Source organism: Malus domestica, chromosome 07 (assembly GCF_042453785.1).
Source record: "Malus domestica chromosome 07, GDT2T_hap1".
NCBI classification, from domain to species: Eukaryota; Viridiplantae; Streptophyta; class Magnoliopsida; order Rosales; family Rosaceae; genus Malus; species Malus domestica.
In genome coordinates this window covers 17,722,313-17,746,699 of record NC_091667.1, presented here as the reverse complement: position 1 = coordinate 17,746,699, position 24,387 = coordinate 17,722,313, and the positions used below count along the sequence as shown (strand labels likewise).

Here is a 24,387-nt window from a genome sequence, read left to right as displayed (position 1 = left end):
TCAGATACCTAATTTTTACTGAAGTGAGAGTTTAGAGACTAAATAAGCATTTCACCCTATTTGCTGTCGGCTACCTGGTGCCGGCACATTGTAAATGTGTTGTGCAAGCAGAAAATTTGAGGAAATGGTGGGCGTTGATAATATATAATTACAATCACTATAAGATATTGAGAAAATTTCTTTTAATCAAAACAAAAACAATCAAGTATTGTAACAATGAATTAAATGGTTGCATCAAATTTCTTTCAACAACACAAAAGACCTTGAGTTTGTATATTCCTTAACCAAAAGTCTAAATCCTGTAATATTTACGCACAAGAAATTGTGCCTTGGATCTTCAATAATTTTTCTGATAGGCACCACACCAAACCGGAACTCCGGTTACAACGCCGCCGCCAAAACTTTTGTTCCCATCCGCCGGAAACCCCATCTGCGAGTGAGACCACGTCGTTGAACTTGCACAAGCGTACATCTCATGAACGTTCATCCTCACAGAAATATTAATAATCCCATTCCTCTCCCCCTTGTGATCTCTCAGCCTGTAACTCAAAAAATGCATGCAACCCTCTGGCACGTACCCGCCAACAAAATCCGACTCCGGAATCGTCGCCGTCCCGATCGTCCTGATGCCGGACGAAGTCTTGCATTGGACCTCCACCGTGATGGACTTGGAGTGCGTTGGGAAGTTGAGCACGAGCTTCTCGTTCCACCGTGGGTAGGCGCCCCCATCGATGTCCATGTCCGTGGAGCAAAACTGGCTGTTGCCGTCAGTCCAGACGGTCACGGTAGCGTTTTTCTTGATGGGTTTTCTATCTAATTGCAGATTCTCAGCGGAGATCACCTTGATTTCGAGCGTCCGGGAATTGGCTGCCATGATCGATGAAGAGTGCGCGCTAGTGTTTGATGAATTGCTTGTGTTAGGTTAGGGGAATTGTGAGAGCCGTTGAGAGGGAAGAGGTGTGGGTGGGAGGTTATGTAGGAGTGTTGAGGGAAGGGTGTGAGAAAGGAGAGAGAAAGACCCACGTGGTTTCTGTGGAATCCAAATTGAACGATGAAATACAATACGAGCCGAATGTTGAATGGATTTCTTGACAAAATGTTGAATGGATTCCAAGTTGACTCTTGGGCCTTTAAAGAAGTCTTTGTTTTTTAAGAGAAACTTCCACGTACTTGGTTCACGCTTCTTATAGCGGAGGGAAACTTTCAAGCAACTTGTTCTTACAATTTATTGTGGAGATAAACATTCTGAAAATATGGACTATCTTTACGTATTTTTTAAATAATCATGTGGAGAAATTTTTTGGTATGACTGTTACACATGAAAGTGCTCTCGCATTACATATATTCCTTCTTCTATCTTTCTTATCCTCATGTGGATAAATTCTTCTACATAAACATAGCATATGGATAGTCTCTCACTAGTGATCAATTTTTATAGTATGATCATTGAAGTTGTAACGTCTAGTGATAGACACATACATTCATACACCTCTCCTCACCACCTGACTTATCACGTGGTGAATGAAGTTTCCAACTTGCAACTAATTGTAGAGGAAATCCAACTGTAGTGTGTGGCATGGTTGGAGAATTTTCCCGAGTCATGCTTGGAATTGAATTTACACGATTTGTTACGAAACTCAACCCTTTGCATAAATGCGTTTATTATATAATTTGAAAACTTAATTTCTTCTTCTTTATCTAAACACTGAATCAAAATTGAGCATGAGACCTTAGTCTTTGATTAAAGGTGTTGATTGTTTTGTAGGTACATTTTCGTCAAGATCAAAGGCGAAAAAAATTTGCTACCACAAATTGGTGCTTTCATTGAGAGCCTGATTCAAACGCTCGAAGAATTTGGTTCTTGGAATTTTTTGTTATGTTGAATTTCTCATATGCTCCTAGTCATTGAAATTTTTCCTAGAAAAATTCTTTGATTAGTCCCTGGAGTAAAGATACAATGAAAGGAAATTCTGAAACCACGACGAATGGAACCCCATAATTTAAGGATTTGGATTAGAGAACGAAGACGATGACGTGGCCTCATGAAGACGGTCCTCGAGGTTCAACACAACAGCAACAGAAGCCCCACCGTCGCGGAACGCCATTATCACCACGACTGCAATGTAGCAACCACCATGTGGCCACAGGTAGTAGCCCTTGTTGCCATTGCCATCACCACCTAGGGAAGGAGGCCTAAATTGGAGCCTATACCACAACAGGTTGAGGGCAGGAAACCTAGCCCACTGCAGCAATTGCAGCAGTAGGCCTAAACTCAAGCCGCAGCCATTGCAACGCAAACCCACAGGCAGGTGGCCCACATATGAGCCCAGTGCATGACCCAACCAACCAGGCGGGTTGCCCAGCTCCAGGACTCACTCTGGCTACTCGCCCCAAGGCCCAGACCGGTCCAAGACCGATTCTGGCCACTGGACCGACTTCTGAACCAAAGATCTTTTCACCCTATTTTCCGCATGTTTGCCCATAGGGCACGTTTGTTTGACAGGATTAAGAGGGCTTGGACTGGACTAGACTATAGTCCGACGTTTGGTGTGCATCCGGATTAGCTTTAATGAGCTTAACCCGGACTCGCTTGGACTAAGTACCTCCTTAGCCGTTCTTAACGAGCAACCCCAAAATTGGGCGGATTCGTAAGCCAGAGCAAACCGAGAGATTTTCTGCGTCTTCCCTTCGTCCTCATCTCTACGTTCCCTCAACGTCGTCCTTGCCGTGCTCCCTCATCTTCGTCCTCCTCACCCTCATCTCTGCGTCTTCCGATCTCTGCATATGTGATAGGATTTTTAAGTCTATGCAAATAGGGTCAAAATCACATGAAATACTTGCAAGAATACAAGGATATCATAGTATAGATGCTCATGCAAGGTCGTTTTCCTCAAGGACTATTGGGATAATTTATGTAGAAACAATTCCTAATCAAAATACTTAGAATTAAAACTTGAGAAAATAGAGTTTGAGATTGGGTAAATTAAAAAAAAAAACGAATTTTAATTAAAAACTAATATAATCGAAGAAAAGATTTTTAAATACCAAGTTATAAAGGCACTAGGGTTCCACCATCACCCAGCAATCCTATGAATTTCTACCAATTACTTACGATTTACACATGCTACTTCGAAGGTTAGGTTTTCCTAATATATATTCTCCTCGTGATATTCAAGCAAGAACATATATCTAACATGCAATCCGTCTGTGATATTCAGATCAAATATGAACATGCAAGACTCCTGAAGTTTTATGAAAACCTTTTTAAGAACCATGCAACCCCTAAGAACGTGATATTCGCCTTAGATGGAATTACAATTATTAATCACAAGAAGCAATACTCAATCCCCCGGTGATATTCCGACCGAATTGCATCCAATTACTTGTCTAAACATCCTAATGGTGGCCAATCATCAAGATAATTAGATAGTTTAAAACAGTGATCAATAATTCAAAGTGCGCATGCAATCAATCGTAAGCAATTAAATAAAAATTACATATTCATGCTAAGGCTCAAGGCTTCGCCCTAGCAAAAGGAATTAGTTATGCATATTCATAATTGAAAAGAAAATATTATTACAAATAAAAGGAATGAAAGCACCTTGAAGTAGAAAATCTCAAAGAACCCTAGCCAAGTTCTTTGTCTCTGAAGTTGAATAATAATAAGCATCCCCAAAAATTGTAGACGGCCAAAGCAATATATTTGCTCAACCTCCACAAACCCTAAGACATAGGTTTTTTTTTTATTCCAACTAGGAAACTAAGAAAAATAATAAAATATCTTAGAAAATAAAACCCTAATTAAACTAGGAGAATCTGCCAAGTATTTGTCCAGCCACGTTTTAGCCTCAGATCTCCTCCAAATCCGGCTCAAGATAGCTTGTTTTAAAGATAAGGACCTTCCGAACACATCTCTAGAAGGCCACGAAACCATCCGAGGTCATCTTGGGCTCCAAAAACGCAATTTAAGCCCAGAAACGTCATTTTCCAGCACCGCGCATCGCTCCTTTATTTTATCGCCAGAAAATAACCGTTTGATGGAAAAATCCCAAATTTTGATATGACCAAGCTAAGTGACTCACGAACGTCTTCTAATTGGAATTACTCCGAAATTCGTCCATTTGACCACGTTTTGTTCCAGAGGAAGTCGAAAGTCCTATATTGAAAATACAATTTAAAGTATCAAAATTCTTCCAAAATATTATCCAAAATATACTAAGAATAGGGTTAAATATATAATATAATATTCACTTATCAATATGCTGGCCCTCATCTGAGTTGTATGGTAAACTTCGATTCTTCTATTAATTTCATGTATTTGTATTGCAGATGGTAATTTTACTGAGCTTTATTTGATTTTATTGTTTTGGGTTTGATAATTTTTGAATCATAGAGATCTGCACTTGAATAAATTAGGGTTTTGACATTTAGGTGAAATTGAAATTAGAATTTGGGCTTTTCATAAGATGAGATGGAACTTGGGAATTTAGGATGTCAAAGTTGTAAAACTTGGAAGTCCTACCCACATGTTGTTTTCGATTTTTAAAAATTGATGTTTCAACAATGGGAGTACTCTGTGTGTGTGTGTCTGCGTGTGTGTGTGTGTGTGTGTGTGTAATGTGTATGTCATTACCAAAAATCCTCGTCTCCAAGCATACTCTCTCCAAGCACCTCTTTCACTGTATGTTTCTATCTGCCAAATTAGGATGAATTGATGAGTTAGTGCAGAAGAGTTTCCTCTTCTCGATTTAGTGTTAAAGTCATGTCATTCACTAGAAGGCCTTTCACTGCCAAATTAGGTTAATCGAACATGACTGGGCATAGTTGTTTTGGTATGCTTTAGCTCATATCGAAACATTTGCGTTTCTTTAGCTTAACTTTTCTGGATGATGAGGTCAATTATTCTGTTTGCATATTCTAATGTCACTGAGCATGGATAACTTGATTATGCATTTCTCTTTTCTCTTAAGTTTTTGTTTTCATTTTTTTTATTCTTGTTTCATTTTGTTTCTTTATAACTTTCTTGGTCCTGGGATATATGTTGATTGAGTACAACGAATGTCCAACGTTAGTTAGCTGTCCAGGTATTTGGCATATAGGTTGTGTTGTTCAAGAAATTTAACATTTAGCTATTGGCAGGTAAGATGGAACTTTTGGGTCTTACTATCCTCTGTGTCTGTGTGTGTTTGTGTACTGTGTGTGTGTGTGTGTAATTTTTGTGTGTGTGTTTGTGTGTACTCATTAACGTGGGGGGGGTGTGTATGTGTGTGTGTGTGTGTTTGTGTATTGTGTGTGTGTGTGTTTAATTTCTATGTGTGCGTGTGTGTGTTTGTGTGTACTCATTAACGTGGAGGGGGGGGTGTGTGTGTGTGTGTGTGTGTAATTTCTGTATGTGTGTTTGTGTGTACTCATTAACGTGGGGGTGTGTGTGTGTGTGTGTGTGTTTGTGTACTGTGTGTGTAATTTCTGTGTGTGTGTGTGTGTGTTTGTGTACTGTGTGTGTGTGTGTGTACTCTATGTGTGTGTGTGTGTGTGTGTAATTTCTGTGTGTGTGTGTGTTTGTGTACTGTGTGTGTAATTTCTCTGTGTGTGTGTGTGTTTGTGTACTGTGTGTGTGTGTGTGTGTGTAATTTCTGTGTGTGTGTGTGTGTGTGTGTGTTTGTGTGTACTCATTAACGTGGGGGGGGTGTGTATGTGTGTGTGTGTGTGTGTGTTTGTGTACTATGTGTGTGTGTGTAATTTCTGTGTGTGTGTGTGTGTGTTTGTGTGTACTCATTAACGGGGGGGGGGGGGGGGGCGGGGGGTGTGTGTGTGTGTGTGTGTGTGTTTGTGTACTCTGTGTGTGTGTGTTTGTGTACTCTATGTGTGTGTGTAATTTCTCTGTGTGTGTGTGTGTGTGTTTGTGTGTACTCATTAACGTGGGGGGGGGGGGGTGTGTGTGTGTGTGTAATTTCTCCGTGTGTGTGTGTGTAATTTCTGTGCGTGTGTGTGTGTGTTTGTGTGTACTCATTAACGTGGGGGTGTGTGTGTGTGTGTGTGTGTGTGTACTCATTACTCTGTGTGTGTGTGTTTGTGTACTTTGTGTGTGTGTGTAATTTCTGTGTGTGTGTGTGTGTTTGTGTACTCTGTGTGTGTGTAATTTCTGTGTGTGTGTGTGTGTGTTTGTGTGTACTCATTACCGTGGGGGTGTGTGTGTGTGTGTGTGTGTGTGGTTGTGAACTGTGTGTGTGTGTGTGTGTAATTTCTGTGTGTGTGTGTGTACTGTGTGTGTGTATGTAATTTCTGTGTGTGTGTGTGTGTATGTAATTTTTGTGTGTGTGTGTGTGTTTGTGTGTACTCATTAACGTGGGGTGTGTGTGTGTGTGTGTGTGTACTCATTACTGTGTGTGTGTGTGTTTGTGTACTGTGTGTGTGTGTGTGTTTGTGTGTACTAATTAACGTGGGGGGTGTGTGTGTGTGTGTGTGTGTGTGTGTGTGTATTTGTGTACTCTGTGTGTGTGTGTTTGTGTACTGTGTGTGTGTGTGTAATTTCTGTGTGTACATGCGTGTGTTTGTGTGTACTCATTAACGTGGAGGGGAGGAGCGAGAGAGGGTGAGGCAGGGAAGGGGGTAGGGTTGGTCTAGAATTTTTGTTCCAACTGGAAGTCCTCCCTGCAACAATCTCTCTGCTTTTCTCCTCATGTTGCGATTGAGTTTCATTCAAAAGATTAGTGTCCGGTTTGAACTATTTTTGTCCTTACTTAATTGCTCATCTTTTGATCTTGAACTAGAATGGATGTTTTTTTTGTGGTCTGTGAGTTTAGTTGGTGTGTTTCTGTGTGTGTGTGTATCTTTAGTTGGTCTGTATGTGTGTGTGTGTGTGTGTGTGTGTGTGTGTGTGTGTATCTTTAGGTGGTCTGTGAGTGTGAGTGTATGTGTGTGTGTGTGTGTGTGTGTGTGTGTGTGTGTATTCTGCACTGTAAGTGTGTGTGTGTGTGTGCTCTGTAAGTGTGTGTGTCTGCGTGTGTGTGTATTTAGTTTATAACCATGATATTACAATGTGACTGTTTTGTATGCTGAACTACAATATTCTGTGGTTGTTGGTTGCAGAGAAGAGAAGCATAAACGGAAGGATAAGGCTAAGGCTACTGCATTACAGGTGTCCTTTAATTTCCCTCTTGACATGCAATGCCTAGCAATTGTGACTTGACTGGTTTTTTGTTTTTGTTGATCCAACATTAATTGTGACTTGGCTGGTTATTTTTTGGGCTGTTAATGCAGTTATTTGTTTCAGAATTCTTTGTATACCGTTTATTTTGATCTAGTTCATTTCGTATCATAATCACTTCATTTCCATCACCCTTAATAACAGTAAATATTACATATATAATGTCATTATTTAATTTTCCTTTTTTTTTGTTTGGATAGATATGGATCGAAGGAAGCTTTTATTGATCTTATTGTTAGAGATGTCTCATTTAGAGACAATTTGCATTTGTACGATTCTTGTGTTGATGATGGTAAGGGCCAAACAGAGACATGTTGAACGACCCACTTTGACTAACCGTTCACTTTTTAGACGAGAGATTAGTTTGTGTTATCTGAATGGTATAATAGGGAATACTGATATTGAATGTGTCAACGAATTGAGAATGGATAGAAGGACTTTTGCCATATTATGTGACTTACTTCGTCAAGATGGGAGGGTAAAAACTAATGGTTTGGTGTCTGTAGAGGAGCAGGTGTGTATGACTTTACAAATACTAGCACATTATACTAAGAATCGTAGTGTTGGCGGTAGATTTTATAGGTTGGGAGAGACTATAAGTAGGTATTTCAATAGCGTATTGCAAGGAATTTTGCGATTACAAGGTATCCTACTAAAAGTCCCTCAGCATGTGCCTATTGATTCTACAGATCCTAGGTGGCGATGTTTTAAGGTATGATAATTTTTTTTCATTTTCCCTAAGCTTTAACTCTTCATTCCCTTTGTATAAATTAACAAAAGCTTTTTTTTTTTTTTTTTTTTTTTTTTTTTTAGAATTGCTTGGGAGCAATAGATGGAACACACATTGATGTACATGTACATGAAATTGACAAACCAAGATACCGAACAAGAAAGGGTCGAGTCGCAACTAATGTGTTAGGTGTGTGTTCAGGAGATATGCAATTCATATATCTGTTTCCGAGGTGGGAGGGTTCCGCATCAGACTCTAGAGTGCTATATGATGCAATTACTAGGCCTAATGGTTTTAAGGTACCAATGGGTAAGAGTATTAATTAGTCTCAATTGTGTAAGTTAGGTCTAGTTTTGTTTGTCAACTACAAAACACTAATAATGTTTTTTTTTATTAGGTTATTATTACCTTGTAGATGGTGGTTATACAAATGGTGAAGGATTCCTTGCACCATATAGTGGAATACCTTATCATTTATCTGAATGGGAGGGACGAACGCCTTCTAATAAGGAAGAGTATTTTAACATGAAGCATTCTAAGGCAAGGAATGTAATTGAACATTGTTTTGGCTTGCTAAAAGGAAGGTGATCGATACTAAGAAGTTCATCTTTCTATCCGATAAGGACACAAGGTCGAATAATTACCGCTTGTTGCCTACTACACAATCTTATTAGGCAAGAGATGTTTGTAGATCCACTGGAAAATTTGACAATAATACAAGATGGACAAAATACAGAAGAAGGTGAATATGTTGGTAGTGTTGAAACATCTGACCAGTGGACTGCAAAGAGGAATGCCATGGCTCAAGAAATGTATGATGAGTGGAGAGCAATTAGGAACCAGCAACCGAACTAGCTATATGTGTTAATGATAACATTTTATTTTAGTATTCCTTTTTATCATGCATTTGTTGGATATTAGCATAATTATTAGATTGCTCATCAGTGAATGTTAAAACTTTTTTATTGATTGGATGGTATGCAAATTATTTGGATATTATGCAAATTGATTGGATATTATGCAAATTGATTATTTGTATTGTATTTTAGTACATTCAAATATTTTTTGTTTAGGTATGGATAAAGACAATATTTTGAATGCTACTCAAGAGCCAAAAGGAAGAAGGCGTAAATGGGAAGCATTTGAGGAAGAAGTATTATTATCCGTTCTTGAGGATTTTGTTGCTCGGAAGCAACGGTGTGACACCGGTGCTTTCAAACAAGGTACTTTGATTGAAATAGCGAAAGCTGTCAATGTTTTATGTCCTCATTCCAATATAAAAGCAACTCCACATATTGAGTCAAAGTTGAAGAAATGGAAAAAAACATATAGTATGGTCGTTGACATGATAAACACAAGTGGATTTGCATGGAATGATGTCAAAAAGTGTGTTGAAGTTGACAGTGATGACGCATGGCAAACTTATGTGCAAGTTCATATCCTATTTTATTTATACATTAGTTTTGTTCTTGCTGCTATATTTGTTACGCATGCTCAATTTTAGTTTTGCTATGTTGATATAATCTTAGAAAAATAAAGAAGCCGATGGATGGAGAAGCAAACATTTTCCACTGTATGATAGATTTGCATATATATTTGGAAAAGATCGGGCTACGGGTAATGTAGCCGAAACCCCTACTAAAATGGTGGAGGAACAAAGTCATGATCAGGTTGGTGCAAGTGATATTGGAGGTGAAAATGTTGTTTCTTCAATGAACGAACAAAGCCAACAAAGCATCCCATCTGAAAATAGCCAACGAAAGAGGAAAAGAGGTGTGGGAAGTTCAAGTGATGGAACCGAGGCAATTATCAGTGGACTGAAAGAATTTTATGTTGAAAGTGGGAAGAGGATGCAAATGGTAACTGAAGCTTTAGTTCAAGGTACTGCAGATCATAGTGACATAGCTAACGAACTTGAAGAAATGGGTCTTTCTCCTATGGATCAAATTGATGCATTGTCTCTTATTTTGGATAAACCAAAAAATGTGGGAGTGTTCAGGGCAATCAAACCGGAACTCAAGAAAGTGTTTGTCCAAAGGCTTTTAAGCGACAAAGCAAGCGGATGAGTATATTATGTGGTGCCTTTTGATATGGATGTATTTTATTAATCGTACAATCTTAGGTTATGACTTATAACTTAGCTTTCCACTATAAAGTATTTTGGCTAATGTTAACTAAGAGTTTGTAAATTATGGAGATCTACTTTTGAATGGTATACTATAGTTCACTGGTATTTTGTAAAATATCCTGGATGAAAGTTTAGTGAATGATGTTTTAAGAGTCAATCAATGGCAAAGATTGACTTGTCACAAGTATCTTCTTATGTACTTGCTCTTGCTTGTTAAGCTAGTCAGCTATGAATTATGCCACATGGAAAAAGAGGTGGCCCTTATAGCCTGTTTAATTACCATGCTTTTCTATCTTCTTTTCTTTTGAGCAAGGTTTGTTGGGTACACTTGGAGGATTCTTGAAACCAAAGTATTAGTACTCACGTTTCCCCTTCCTTCAAAACCCTACCACCATTGGATCCTAGTCATCTTCACCCAACAGAGAACCAGAACACCATATATCATGCACGTGAAGAACTTAAGTGACATTTTCCATGGCAATTTTACTTGCTTCAGACAAATATCTAATATGAGTTCTGTTTTCTTAAACTCTATAATCCAAGAAAACTATCATTAGTTAATGTTCGATTTTATTGCATAAAGTTTAGGATTACTCTATTACACAAGTATCTTCTCATGACATTTGTAGCATTACTTTATTACACAATGGAAAAAATTTGTAGTCCTAGTGTAAGCAAACACAAATCTGATGAACAGTACTGTTTTTATAATCCTGCTTCTTAGTCTGACACTGTACCAAACGCTTCACTAAGTTAGTCCAGCTTAGTCTAGTCTAAGCCAGTCCAGCTTAGTCCCTGCAACTAGTCTAGTCCGAGACAGTCCGGCGCAACAAACGCCCCCTTAGAGTCCAAGTTTGACCCTGTAGTTCATTACACTTCCACCACTCCTGTAAATGCCCATCACTCGAGCTCTTCCATCCCAAATTGTGAACGACACCTGTCCCAGTAGGTCGTCGACCTAACCAGCGCCCTCGCCACCAGATGACTTTGGTGAATCAGCTCCTTGAGTAGAACAACTTCTCGGAGAATTACATGATTCTTATGGATCAAATAGATTTTCACACTTGAATAGCCGCAGTGGATCAAACTCAAAAAGTTGGATTATGGAGAGAAGGAAGCAGGTTCTTTATTTATGTTCTCGTATCTGATTTTGCGAGGTGCTTACTGATCAACTTCTTCACTCATACGAATTCATTTAGTCATGATTGGATTACATCTAAGAATCGTTCAATTTTTTTTCAAGAAACGTAGATGGGGGTTTACTGCAGTGTAGGAAAACAATCATGTCTATACTTCTTGGTACGGGTTTGATTCCCACCAATTCATCTTACCCTTAGCAACTAACAATTTAAATTACTAACATTATTATTGTCAAAAAAAAAAAAAAAAAAAAAAGCAAGAACCAAAGTAAATAAAAGTGATAACTACATTCTACACCTCAAGGTTTGAGGTGATTTTTAAAAGGGATATGCTATTCACACACCCTATTTTACTTCTCACACACTCCTTGATAATTTATGTCCGTTAATCTTCTTCAATTCATCCGATCTGACGGTTGAAATTTAAAAAGGTGTGTGAGAAGTAAAATGGGGTGTGTGGATATCACATCCCTTTTTAAAATGGGCCATGAGATATCAATTTTCTCACATTGGCCCCTAAAGTTTTACAATTGTATCAATTTACTCCTTTTGTATATTCGGGTGTCTAATTATTATTTAATCAATGAGTTTTTTAGTCAATGTGGTGTAAATGTGGCTTACATATCAACTCATTTACAGGTTACATGCTCACCATGTCATTAATTTAACGACAATTCAAATAATTCACTAGACAAAAGGTCTAAATTGCTAAACCTTAGAGAGCAATGTGGGAAAATTGAAAATTCGTGACCCATTTTGAAGATCACCCTAAATATGGAGGGTGTCAAATGTAGTTAGCCCTAGATAAAACGAAGACCTTGGATGGTCTTGAAAAACCCTTTGAAAGCTCAACACTCGAGTGACATCATTCAGCTTATAGAGATTTTGACAATAAAATGGATACGCGTTAGCCGGAGAAAGGTAGCTAGAATATATTCATCACCTGAAATCATTAAATACACTAGTATGCTACTCATAAAGATTGTTAAGCCTAATTCGAAGATTAATATTTCTCGCCTTTCTGCTACCTCAGAAGAAAAAATTCCATGTTCAAAATCAAGATGAAGCAATTCAAACATCCAATGTATACTTTTTTTCGCTTCTAGCTCATTCCAAAGCGCAGCAAAGGCTTCTCTTCTATAACTGTGGAAAAGGCTGTGCCTAAATTCTTTTTTGTAATTGTAATTAAAGCGACTTTCCTTTTTCTGCCTTCTGTTGCCTTAAGACTCGTAGCTGTGATCCAAGAAGAAAAGGGGAACGAAGCCCCTGGAGTTGATAGTTTGATCCACCTACCTACGTTACTCGGCTCGCACGCAACCCCTCTTTTTCAATTATATGTTCTGCAGAGTGAGCAAAGCCCTCAAGCGGTAATCGAAATTAACTGTTTTTATTGAAACAGAAGAGTTAATTCATGAAAATTTCTTTCAGCATCTAGTAATTAAGATAAGATAAGGATGGATCATTTACAAACGTGTCCAAAGGAACAAAAACAGATAAAAGCGTATCAAAACTTAATGCCGCACACAGATTTATGCCTACTATTTTTTCGAAAACGATATTCTAGATCTTTCCTCTTCAATATAAAAGGGACCTAAGGCTAGTTTGTTTTGTACATGATTACAAACACGAATACCATGCTCTATAATTGCTTTAGATTTTGATTTATGTAGAGAAAATGATGAAATTTTTTGAGGCATATGATGACCAAGATGAAGTGGATTATGGTGATAGCTTTGAAAGGCTTGAATCATTTGCAGTTCTAAATAATTGTATCCATGATTTATTGGACGTATACTAATTTTTATCGCTCTTCTATTCACTTTTCGTTTTAATATATTTAATTTTGATTTTTACAGTTACGGTTTATTTATTAACTTTAATAACTCTTCTATTCACTTTTCATTTGTATCTATTTGCTTTTGCTTTCAAGTTTTATCTATCCATAAAACTGGCACACTTGTTGACATATTCACTAATATAAGTGAGTCTTATACACAAACCAATTTTTGGGAAAGCATTTGTAATTTCGAATCAGGTCTATCTTAGGCCCTAAAGGCACCAAAATAATAATTAATTGATGAGTTTGCTTCAGAAAATGCAAGAAGACAATTTCTTAAAGGTTAAATTTTTAAGGAGTTATGCTTGGAATGGTTGTATAGGATTATACTTTTACATCAGGGTTTAGGTACTATGTCCCTTCTTTGTATTTTTTTTTCCTTCAAGTAATATAATATGGGTGTGAAGGCTTAGCGTCCCCCAGCTTTGATTGGGTTCTAGCCCTCTTTAAATATATATATATATATTCGTGTATTGAAAAAAAAAGGCACATTTTGATTGTTCGCCAGGGCCCCAAAAACGATAGGCAAGCCCTAGTTGTGCAACAAGAGCAAGGGAGAAGACGAAGTGGCCCAAGTTCTTGAGCAGACGCCGATACCGTCCCCTGCTGAACTGCATTGCATTGGTCATGAATGGAGCGAGGAAGGAAATGTAGGACAACGGGGGGAAGATGAGGATGCTCAAGTGCTCAAGCAACAGCCTCCCACGCCCCTGTTAAAGTACATGACATTGGCCTTTCATGGTGAGAGGAAGGGACACGAGGACAGGAAGTTGGAAACGAGAAGAGTGTTAGAAAGAAATCAGAATCCTTTGCAATCAAGGTACAGAATAGGCAATGGCATGTATAATGTATATTTCGATTGTTTGATTGATTTTCTTTCCCTTTATTGTATAGCTGTAGTGAACTTAGTTCCTAGTTTATAGTTTCTTTGCTGTATATAACTATTCTATCATTAACAGAGTAATTATTCTTGGTAAATACTTTCTTTGCCTATCCTAAATTTACATGGTATCAGAGCAGGGTTAATATTTACTCTGCTCTACCTATTTCTTCCGCTGTCGGATTCCCTCGCGCATATACAGCGAACATGCTCTTCTATTCCATTTTGTGTCATTGGTTCCATCAATAGATAATGAACAAACCTCGGATGGAGGCAAGTCAAAAGCCTCTAGTCCTTTTTTTTAATCCATACTGAGAATTTCAATTGGGACTCGAACACTTCCTGGAAATTCCTAGGTTTCATAATATATTACTTTGTGGTTGTCTTATTTCTTGGAAGATACGTTTATTGTCTCTATGGTTTGGTCTATCCTTCATTATAATGTAAGAAGTTGCTTTGTGACTTCGTGTTTTATGGCAAGAAATGTCTGGCTGTCATAACAAATCTGAATCTCTTGCGTTCATGTGAATTCTGATACGCATGAATGATGTGGTTTGATTTTTTTCTTTATTCAGTGGAGGGTTGTGTTTGGTTTCGATTCTAATCGGTTTTAATTAATTTTTCTAAGTTTAAAAGTGGATGTTTGTTTGCTTTTCCTTTTTAATTCTGTCACTCAATCCTTACGTACGACGGATTAAAAGAGATCTACAATATGCATGGGATGAAGTTAAAACTTACTTCTTTCAAAAAATAAACAGGGCTGACATCGATTCGTAGCCTTATGACTTGATAATATGGATTCAGTTAAAGAAAAGGATAACACAATGGTCGTACCCAGTGCACAAGGCTTCCGCTTTACAAATGGTCTGGGAGAGGTGAATGTCGGCTAACCTTACCCCCATTTATGAAGAGGCTGCTCCCAAGAAAAGGATAACACAATGGCATAAAATAAAATAATATATGTGATATACGGGAGATTCTACTTCTGATATCACTAAGGTTTTTGTAATAAAACTCAACACCTAGTAATAAGTAGTTTAGTTAGGACAATATCGATGATGTTGGTGGAAGACCATCAAATTTCACTTCAATCTTTACGGATTGAAAATAAGGAAAACTAATGAAAAGGGCTTGAAAACTTTGAGTTTTAACGATAAGGACAAAATAAAGGGTAAAGTGATTAATACCAGGATTGACTTTTTAGTGTAAAAATGTGGTTTTTCGTTAAAGTGAACAGTACCGGGAGTTTTTCGTTAAAGTTCCCAAAATAAGGTTTGAGGAGAAACACCATCATTGCAAGTTGAAGGAACTTCTTTCCCACTTTGGAGGGCATCTTCAAAGCTTGAAACATTCTTTCTCCAGGTTAAAACTGTAACAAGTCCTCGGTCAATTAAATGATCCTTACAGATCAAATAGATTTTCACACTTGAACAGCTGCAGCGGGCAGGACTCAAAACGTTAGATTATGGAGAGAAGTAGGTTCTTTATTCATGTTCTTGTGTCTGATTTTGCAAGGTGCTTACTGATCAACTTTTTCGCTCACACAAATACATTTAGTCATGATTGAATTGCATCTAAGAATCGTTCGAAAGATTTTCTAGAAACACAGATGGCGCTTTAATGTAGTGGCAAAAAACAATCATGTTTATACACCCTAGTGCGAGTTTGATCCCACCGATCCCTCTTCCCCTAACAACTAACAACTTAACCCACTAACACTATTGTTTGTCAAAAAAAATTTCTAGAAACAAAGTAAATACAAGGGCTACTACACTTTGCACTCTCAAAGTTTAGAGGTGATTTTTAAAATGGGCCATCAGATATCAATTTTCTCACATCACCCCCTAAGGTTTTAAATTGTATCAATATACTCATTTACGGGTTTTATGCTCACCATGTAATGAATTTAATGAAAATTCAAATGATTCACTAGACAAAAGGTCTAAATTGCTAAAATTTTAAAACCTTAGGAAGCAATGTGAGAAAATTGAAAACTTGTGGCAAGTTTTGAAAATCACCCTAAACATAGAGGGTGTGAAATGTAGTTAACCCTCGATAAGACAAAGACCTAAAAAAAATTAGGAATTTTTTACAAAGATATTACATTACATTTATGTACAGTATGTTACTTTTAAATTATGTCACATTTCATTTTTTTTATTTGTCCTATTTTTTCGTGTACTGAATCTCTTCGCAGAAAATGCAGGTAAGATATATTCGTGAAGATTTCTTTCACCATCTAGTAATTAATATAAGATAAGGATGGATCATTTCCAAACGTGTCTAATGGAACAAAACCAGATAAATAAAGCGTAAGAAAACCTAATGTTGAAATATCACATTGACCTCATCTGTGAGACAAGAAGAATTTAAATGTCTTAACCCACTCTAACTAATACCGGGGTCTTTTGTGATAACACCCCACACCTGTAGTACTGTCCAAGTGGTAATTAACAAGTTGGGGACAAGATATGTGTTGTTGGAAGTGGGTTTTTGGCTCATCTCTTTGATAATTTCACACTTAATACTGCACACAGATTTATGTTGATGGTTTTTTTTTTCTTTCAAAAATGATATTCTAGATCTTTCCTCTTAACTATAAAGGAGACATAATGCTAGTTTGTTATTACAAACAAGACATATCATGATATAAACTTGCGTTAGATTTTGATTTATGTAGAGAATGATGCAAAGTTCTGAGACATTTGGTGACCAAGATAAAATGGAGTATGGTGATAGCTTTGAAGAGCTTGAGTCATATACAGTTCTAAAGCTTCATATCCATAATCTACCAGAGGTATATACTAACTTTTATCTCTCTTCTATTCACTTTTCATTTTAATCTATTTAATTTTGATTTGCACGGTTATCAATTAACTTTCATAAGTCTTTTATTCACCTTTCATTTGTATCTATTTACTTTTGTTTTTCAAGTTTTATTTGTGGACATATTCATCAATATAAGAGTCTTACATATGCACAACTGTATTTTTTTTATGTTTTGGCTTTTGTGTGTGTGTTGCGAAAATAGGGTCAGAAAATATGTATTTATAGGCTAGGGTTTCGGCACAAAAGTTGTGAAGGAGAATGATTACACAATCCTAAGGAAAAAGGACTAGGAAATTCGGCACAAACCTTCTAGAAAGGGTGTTCTGGCAGATTTCTAGAAGAAAAGAAATAAAAGGTGCGGCACCACTTAGACCATCTCCAACCCTGGGCTAAAAGTCAAATTACCCCCCAAATTATCCCCCCAAACACTCTCCAACCCATGCTAAAATTTTAGGCTAAATGCCAAATGCTATTTCTGGGCCAAATACCCCCCAGGTTTCCCCCCGGGCTAAATGCGAAATGTTTATCGGAATTTAAATTTTTTTAGATTAAAATGTTCATAAAATTAATTTACAATAATCTACATATCTATTTTAAAAAAAAAAATTGATTTAAGAAAAAAATTTAGGCTAATTTCATTCTTTAATAATTCCGGGCTAAAATTTTAGGATAGAAGGGTTGGAGCAGAAAAGATGTTTCCGGGCTAAAAGCTAAATTTTTCGGGCTAAAAAATTTGGCTTTTAGCCCAAGGGTTGGAGATGGTCTTAGGATCAGGAATATGGCTTCTAGAAAGGGGTATTTAGGTGATTTAATGTGCAATTGATCCCCCCTTGCAGCTGGAATTAAGTGATAGGAGCATATTTATGCGATTTAGTTAGCTTGTTTTCTTGCATTCTCATGTTTTCTTGCATTTTCATAGCTAATTTCTACTTATTAGAGTGTTTTAAGCTATTTTCGTGTGTTTTCAGGTTTAAATGACAAAGTTGGCAAGAATGTGCAATTTGGAGCATTTTTGGGCCAAGAATGGATAACACATGTATGGAGCAAGGTGGATGGACGTTTTTGGAGTTCAAGAGGCTAGGAATATGCTAAGGAGATGAAGAAAATAAAGTCAAGACAAAGAAGATAAGGAATTAGCTAAAAGGAAGGAACATTATCCAAAACATTATCCAACCTTATCTTATCTAAACTAACCTAATCTTATCTTATCCTAACCTAATCTTTTCCTACCTTAATTCCAACTGCAAGGGGGGATCAATTGCACATTAAATCACCTAAATAGCCCTTTCTAGAAGCCCTATTCCTTATCCTAAGTGGTGCCGCACCTTTTATCCCTTTTCTTCTAGAAATCTGCCAGAACACCCTTTCTAGAAGGTTTGTGCCGAATTTCCTAGTCCTTTTTTCTTAGGATTATGTAATCCTTCTCTTTCACAACTTTTGTGCCGAAACCCTAGCCTATAAATACATATTTTCTGACCCTATTTTCGCAACACACACACAAGAGCCAAAACATCAGAAAAATACAATTGTGCCACAACTTTGCAAGGAAGGAAAGAGAGGAGACCCTTGGTGCTGTGCCTGCCATTCAAGGCTTTGGATTGTTGGAACGTTCCTAGGTGTATTCTATCCGTAGTTTTAGTTCAATGATTAAATTAGATTGTCTTTGTTTAATTGCAACCACGAGGAACTAATTTCGTTTTAGTTAGAGGTGAATTCAAAGCCATGAACATGTATGTGATATGAATTGATTACACCTAGTTATGATTTCGTAAATCGTGAATGCAATTTACTTATCTGTTTGATTGATAACTTATTCTTGTGTGTTGATTGAGGATGCATACTTAGTTTGCATGTAAGGATTTGATGCTAAAATATAAGGGAATTTCACCTAATAGTTATGAACTTATATTTACAAGTAGTGGAGGTTGCTAGTCACGATCGTGTTAAGTAAATTCCTGGCAGGAGTATCATGCAGTTCATAGTTATGAATGCCTTGTCAATGCTTATGATTTTCATAGAACTTAATGATCTTTGATATGTATCTCTATTATGCAATTCATGTAGGGAACTTGATAAGAATAAATTGGTTGCGTCGCTGAGTCCAATTCAATGAGTTTAGGAAAATTTGAAAGTCAATTTGTGCTTATCACGATTAATTTGGGGCATTGTCATTCATGGTTTATAGGAAGAATAACTGGAAATTGATTTGTATGCATATGTGTCATGTGTGGAGAAGGACCCTCTAGCTAGCCATTCACCCATTAAATCACCAATTTCGTTCAAAGTTATTTAGAGTCTTAAATCTGTTTAGTTTTGGTCTTAAATTCGTCAAAAACAAACCCCCCTTTATATTTCCTGTTCTTAGGTTAAAATCTATCCAGATTTGTTGTTTTTCATTGTTTTGAGTCTTTTGAGTTCAATTTTCGTCCAAATTACATTCTAGTTCTTGTTTTGAGTCAATTCAATTTAGTTTTGTGTTATTTGAGTAAATTTAGCTTATTTTGATTTGTTTGAGTCTAGTTTTAGTTTTTAAGTTTAATTTGTGTTGATTAGCATCCTTAACTAATCCCCAGCCTAGAACGATCCCTACTTACGCGTACTACAACTATCTTAATAGGGTTTAATTTGTGTGCTAGTTTACATCACATCATGAAGGTAGGAAAAGATAAGATAAGGTTAGTTTGGATAATATTCCTTCATTTTAGCTGATTCCTTATCGTCTTTGTCTTGACTTTATTTTCTTCATTTCCTTAGCATATTCCTAGCCTCTTCAACTCCAAGAACGTCCATCCACCTTGCTTCATACATGTGCTATCCATTCTTGGCCCAAAATTGCTCCAAATTGCACTTTCTTGCAAACTTTATCATTTGAACCTGAAAACACACGAAAATAGCTTAAAACACTCTAATAAGTAGAAACTAGCTATGAAAATGCAAGAAAACAAGCTAACTAAGTCGCATAAATATGCTCCTATCAATGTCATATTTTAATATATGAATTCGTTGCAATGTCAGACATCTATTAATTAATACGTCAATTTGACCATGAAGTGATGACATGGCAAATGCAAAGCCCATATTTGCTGATGTGTCAGTCAACTTGTGCAAATGGTCAAACAACTAATAAAATATTTAATTATTAAAATTATTTTAATTCATTTAAAATAAATTATTTTAAACAAAATTCAAAAAAATAAAAATAAAAAACCAACCTCACCCATCCGTAGTTTCCTTCGTCCCCTTCACTTCTCTTTCTCGCCGTGCCCAGAACCACCATCCCTCCCCTCTCTCTCCCCTTTCTCCCTTTCACGCTACAACAGCAGCCACGTCGGCTATGCCATCGTCCGCAAGCTCCAAGCCCTAGGCTTCACAAACCTCGTCCTCCACACCCACTCCAAGCTCGACTTCACCTGCCAAGCCAACGTTGAGAAACCCAAAAATGTTCCTGCACCACCGAACCTCACTAGACCCTAAACCAAACCCCAAAAACTCGATCGAACCCGCTCTCCCTTCGACCCCAAAACCTTAGCGTAGCCGTCTCCTATCCTTTGAGCCAAAACCCACAAACCTAGTTGAGCAAAGCCCAAAGCTTTCTTTGATCCCAAATCACCACCACATGTTTGAAACAGAAGAGAAAGAAAAAGATGGATGCACGAGGATTTTCTGTGGCGATGGCAGAGGTGTCAAAGTGGTAGCAATAGAGCACACCTAGTTTACGAAATTCCAATTGGGATTTGATTTGTTTGAGTAAATTAAAAATTAAGGATTGAAATGGGGATGAAGGATGAGGGTGATGAGTTTGGGGGAGACATGTAGGGAAGAAGGGTGAGGGTGATGAGTTTGGGGGTGGGTCTTACATTTTTTTAATAAAAATATTTAAATAATTTTATTTTAATTGTTTAATATTTAATTAATTTTTTAATCCAATTGGGCTAGGGAGTGGGCCCCGTCTCAAGCCACATCAGCATTTAACAGAGAAATTAACTAAAAATTTGACAGAGGTTTGACATTGCAACAAATTCGTAAGATGAGGTTTGATATTGTAACTTTTAAATATTAGGTATGAGATTGTGGTTCACCCCATAGTTGATGTAGTTTTGTGTAATTTACCTTATTTTTTATCACATTAACATCTTAATTTGAAATTTCTCCCACGGAATGTGACTACAAGTGTTACATGTAGTATACGTATGTTGGCTTAGTGTTTTAAACCAAAGGCTGTGTCTGTGGTCATGGTCATGGGTGGAGTCACTAAGTGAGTTCTTAGTTCAAACTCTTTTTCGTTCTAGACCAACCCACATTTTCCTTTTCATCCTTCTTATTGTGGTGCAGTCTTCACTTCCCTTCTGCTCCTTATTCTATCAACTTTTCTTTAGCTTTAATTATATTTTAGAAAATTTCTTGCTTAGTCTTTACCTCATATTTGAGTTTCTAGATTTATACAATGTTTTTAGTTCTCTATATTGAATTTAGGGTCTTATGTAAATTGCTCTAATCTCTCATGCCTTGAGTTCAAATTACTTATATACGTGAAAGGCTCCTTTATACATGAAATCGTGGCTGTGATTGTGTTTGTTGACTTTTGTTGTAGGGTAGACATTAGGTATACAACTCTTTGACTATGCCATTGCATAAACTTACTTTCCATGAGCTTTGCCTGTAACTTACAAATTCCCAACTATTTTTGCCATTTGTGTACCGTCATCTTTCATTGTGTAATCACGTTTACGATTCAAGCATTAACCAAATAAAAAATACTCTCTCTCTCATACAACAAACGCACTATCACGCTTGTCAACTTAATAACGGTTTGGTTGAGGGTTTTTAGGTCTCATCACATACAAGAATGCATTTTAATCTTATTAAAACAATTTGGTCCTATTACAACTATTGGTCCATGTGATTGATTCAGTAGTATATGATACTCCCACTATGCTTGTAAAATGGTTTTTAAAGCAAGAGTATATGGTACTACTAGCATAAGCTTTGCATTCATTGATGGACTATATAGTTGTCTTAGGGCCTTAGGATGACTATGAACCTTTGATTCAATCCAACACGAGCCTAGTGTTGGATCTCAGTCTAGGGATGGTGATTGATTTTAGTTACACGTTTAATCACATTAAGGCGTGTTTTCTTATTGGGCTTTGGACCCTACTACTCCAATTTCATGCATATCAAAGAAAACAAGAAAGGAGTACTTCAAAGTAAAGAAGAGTTTATGCTCTATTACAACATTTGACCAAATCAAATTACTTTAAAGTAAAGAAGAGCTTATGCTCTTTTACAACATTTGATCATATCAAATTACAACCAAAATCTAATCTACGCATTCCCATGGTTCAAACAAATTGGAGAGATGATCTTTCACATAGCTCAATTATCGTAGGCTTAAGTTCATAACATTTGAGGAAGATGTGCATTTTGCACCTAATTTGGTCAAAAGACCAATAGGTCTTTCTTCTTGTTCCTTGAAGCAAAGATAGCTCTTTTTTCACAAAAATCCCAAATCAAAGTAATAGATTTCTGGGTTTCTGGAGAAGAGCACTACAGATTTCTAGAGGTCTTTCGTTTTTTTGGGATTTCTAGAGAAGATCATAGCAACCCAACGTAATAGATTTCTGGATTTATTGCAGATTTTGATATTTTTGATATTTGGGATTTATAAGTTTTAACCTTCGAATTGAAGTGTTCTTTATGGTGTGGATTAAGCTTATTGGAAGCTTAACTGAATGAATTCATCGCTAAAGCAAGAGGAGGTTGGGTTCGCGGGATAGAGATTGGTGAGAGCCATTTCAAATTTGGAAACTGGAGAAGGGGGTGGAAGGCATGATTTGGTGACTAGGTTCGCGGGAAGAAGGAGATTGGGAACGCATGCTTGCAGATGAGGCGGGCAATAGAAACAGGATTAGCAATCCGCTAGTTTTTGGGGGGACTCGCTAAGAACAATTAGTGAAACTTTTAGTCAGAGCGAGTTTGACTTAGTCTCATTAAAAGCAGTCTTTGTTTGCACCAAACACGGGTTAAGACTCCTATCCAAGACAGTCTAGTTTAATGAGACTTAAAGAGGCCAAACAAACATGCCCTTAAAGAAATGTAATGAGAATCTTCTGAAACTAAAAGATTTTGAAGCAATTTTTTTGAAATTAAAGGATTGCGTAGGGAACTTGCTATCTCTTTTGGGAAAAATAATTACGTAGCTTGTGTGGTTACTGTATTTAATTTATCTTCTCTCGATAAAGTTTAGTTTGTTTTCTTTACAAAGTGGCTTTATTTATTTGTTTTTTAATTAAATACTTTTTTTTTGGGCAGGCCAACTATGATCCATTCAAAAACCCTAGACCAAAAAGCATGAAGCCATTGATATTTGGAGCCGAATGGGTATCATCTTCATCACTTTGATACCAAGTTGAAAATCAAAGTACACCACGAACAAATAAAATAAAAAACTTTATTAATTGAAACAAAGAATTGCCAAGAAGAATTTGCTTGTACGTGGAATCTTGTATCATTATAGTCTTTCTCCAAAGCAATTGCACGCAAGATTTGATAATATAGAATTACAATGACGATAAAATTAACGAAAGACAAATATATTTTGAAATAACCTTACCAACTGAGGCAACCCACTTTTGCCAAATATAAATTTTCTTTACTCATCGTCATGCAAAAATAAAGTTTTGTGACAATCAATTTTTCCTCTCTCAAGAACACAAAAGACGTTGAGTTTGCATTATCCGTAACCAAAAGTCTAAATCCTCTAATATTTACGCACAAAAAATTGTGATTAGGATCTTCAATAATTTTTCTGATAGGCACCATACCAAACCGGAACTCCGATCGCAATGTTGCCGCCAAAACTATTGTTTCCAGCCGCCGGAAACCCCATCATCGAGGGAGACGACGTCGTTGAACTTGCACAAGAGCTGTACATCTCCGGAACCTTCATCCTCACAGAAATATTAATAATCCCATTCTTCTCCCCCTTGTAATCTCTCAGCCTGTAACTCAAAAAATGCAGGTAACCCTCCGGCACGTACCCGCCAACAAAATCCGATGCCGGAATACTCGCCGTCGCGAACGTCCTGACGCCGTACGAAGTCTGGCATTGGACCTCCACCGTGATGGACTTGGAGTGCGTTGGCAAGTCAAGCACAAGCTTCTCGTTCCACTGTGGGTAGGCGCCGCCTTCAGTGTCCATGTCCGTGGTGCGAAACTGGCTGTTGGTGTCGGTCCGGACGGTCACGGAGGTGTTTTTGCTGATGGGTTTTCGATTTAATTGCAGGTTCCCAGCGGAGATCACCGTGATTTCCAGCGTCCGGAAATTGGCTGCCATGGTGGATGAAGGGTGCGCGTAAGGTGTTGTGTTAGATTAGGGGAATTGTGAGAGCCGATGGGAGGAAATAGGTGTGAGTGGGGAGGGGTTATATAGGAGTGTTGAGGGAAGGATGTGGGAAAAGAGAGAGAAACAGCCACCAGGTTTCTGTGGATTTCAAATTGGACTAATAAACTAAATATACGCGCCCAAGTAGACTTTGGTTTTCCAAGTTGACTGTGGCCCTTCAAATGGGGTTTTGAGTTATTCAGGGTAGAAACTTTCATGTAATTAACGGATTCACACCTCTTATTGCGGGGCT

General features: G+C 37.3%; 2 protein-coding genes across 2 annotated transcripts; both read right to left on the bottom strand.

Moving 5' to 3' along the window:
- Positions 1 to 337: 337 nt before the first annotated feature.
- LOC114825859 (BON1-associated protein 2-like) lies at positions 338 to 874 on the bottom strand. Its single transcript, XM_029104889.1, has one exon. It carries the CDS (start codon positions 872 to 874, stop codon positions 338 to 340), a length of 537 nt encoding a protein of 178 aa, XP_028960722.1.
- Positions 875 to 2,000: 1,126 nt separating this feature from the next.
- LOC103419178 (BON1-associated protein 2-like) lies at positions 2,001 to 24,086 on the bottom strand. Its single transcript, XM_008357328.4, has 2 exons — positions 23,575 to 24,086; positions 2,001 to 2,205 (listed from the first exon to the last, which is right to left on the bottom strand). Exons 1-2 carry the CDS (start codon positions 24,084 to 24,086, stop codon positions 2,001 to 2,003), a joined length of 717 nt encoding a protein of 238 aa, XP_008355550.2.
- Between the last annotated feature and the right edge of the window lie 301 nt (positions 24,087 to 24,387).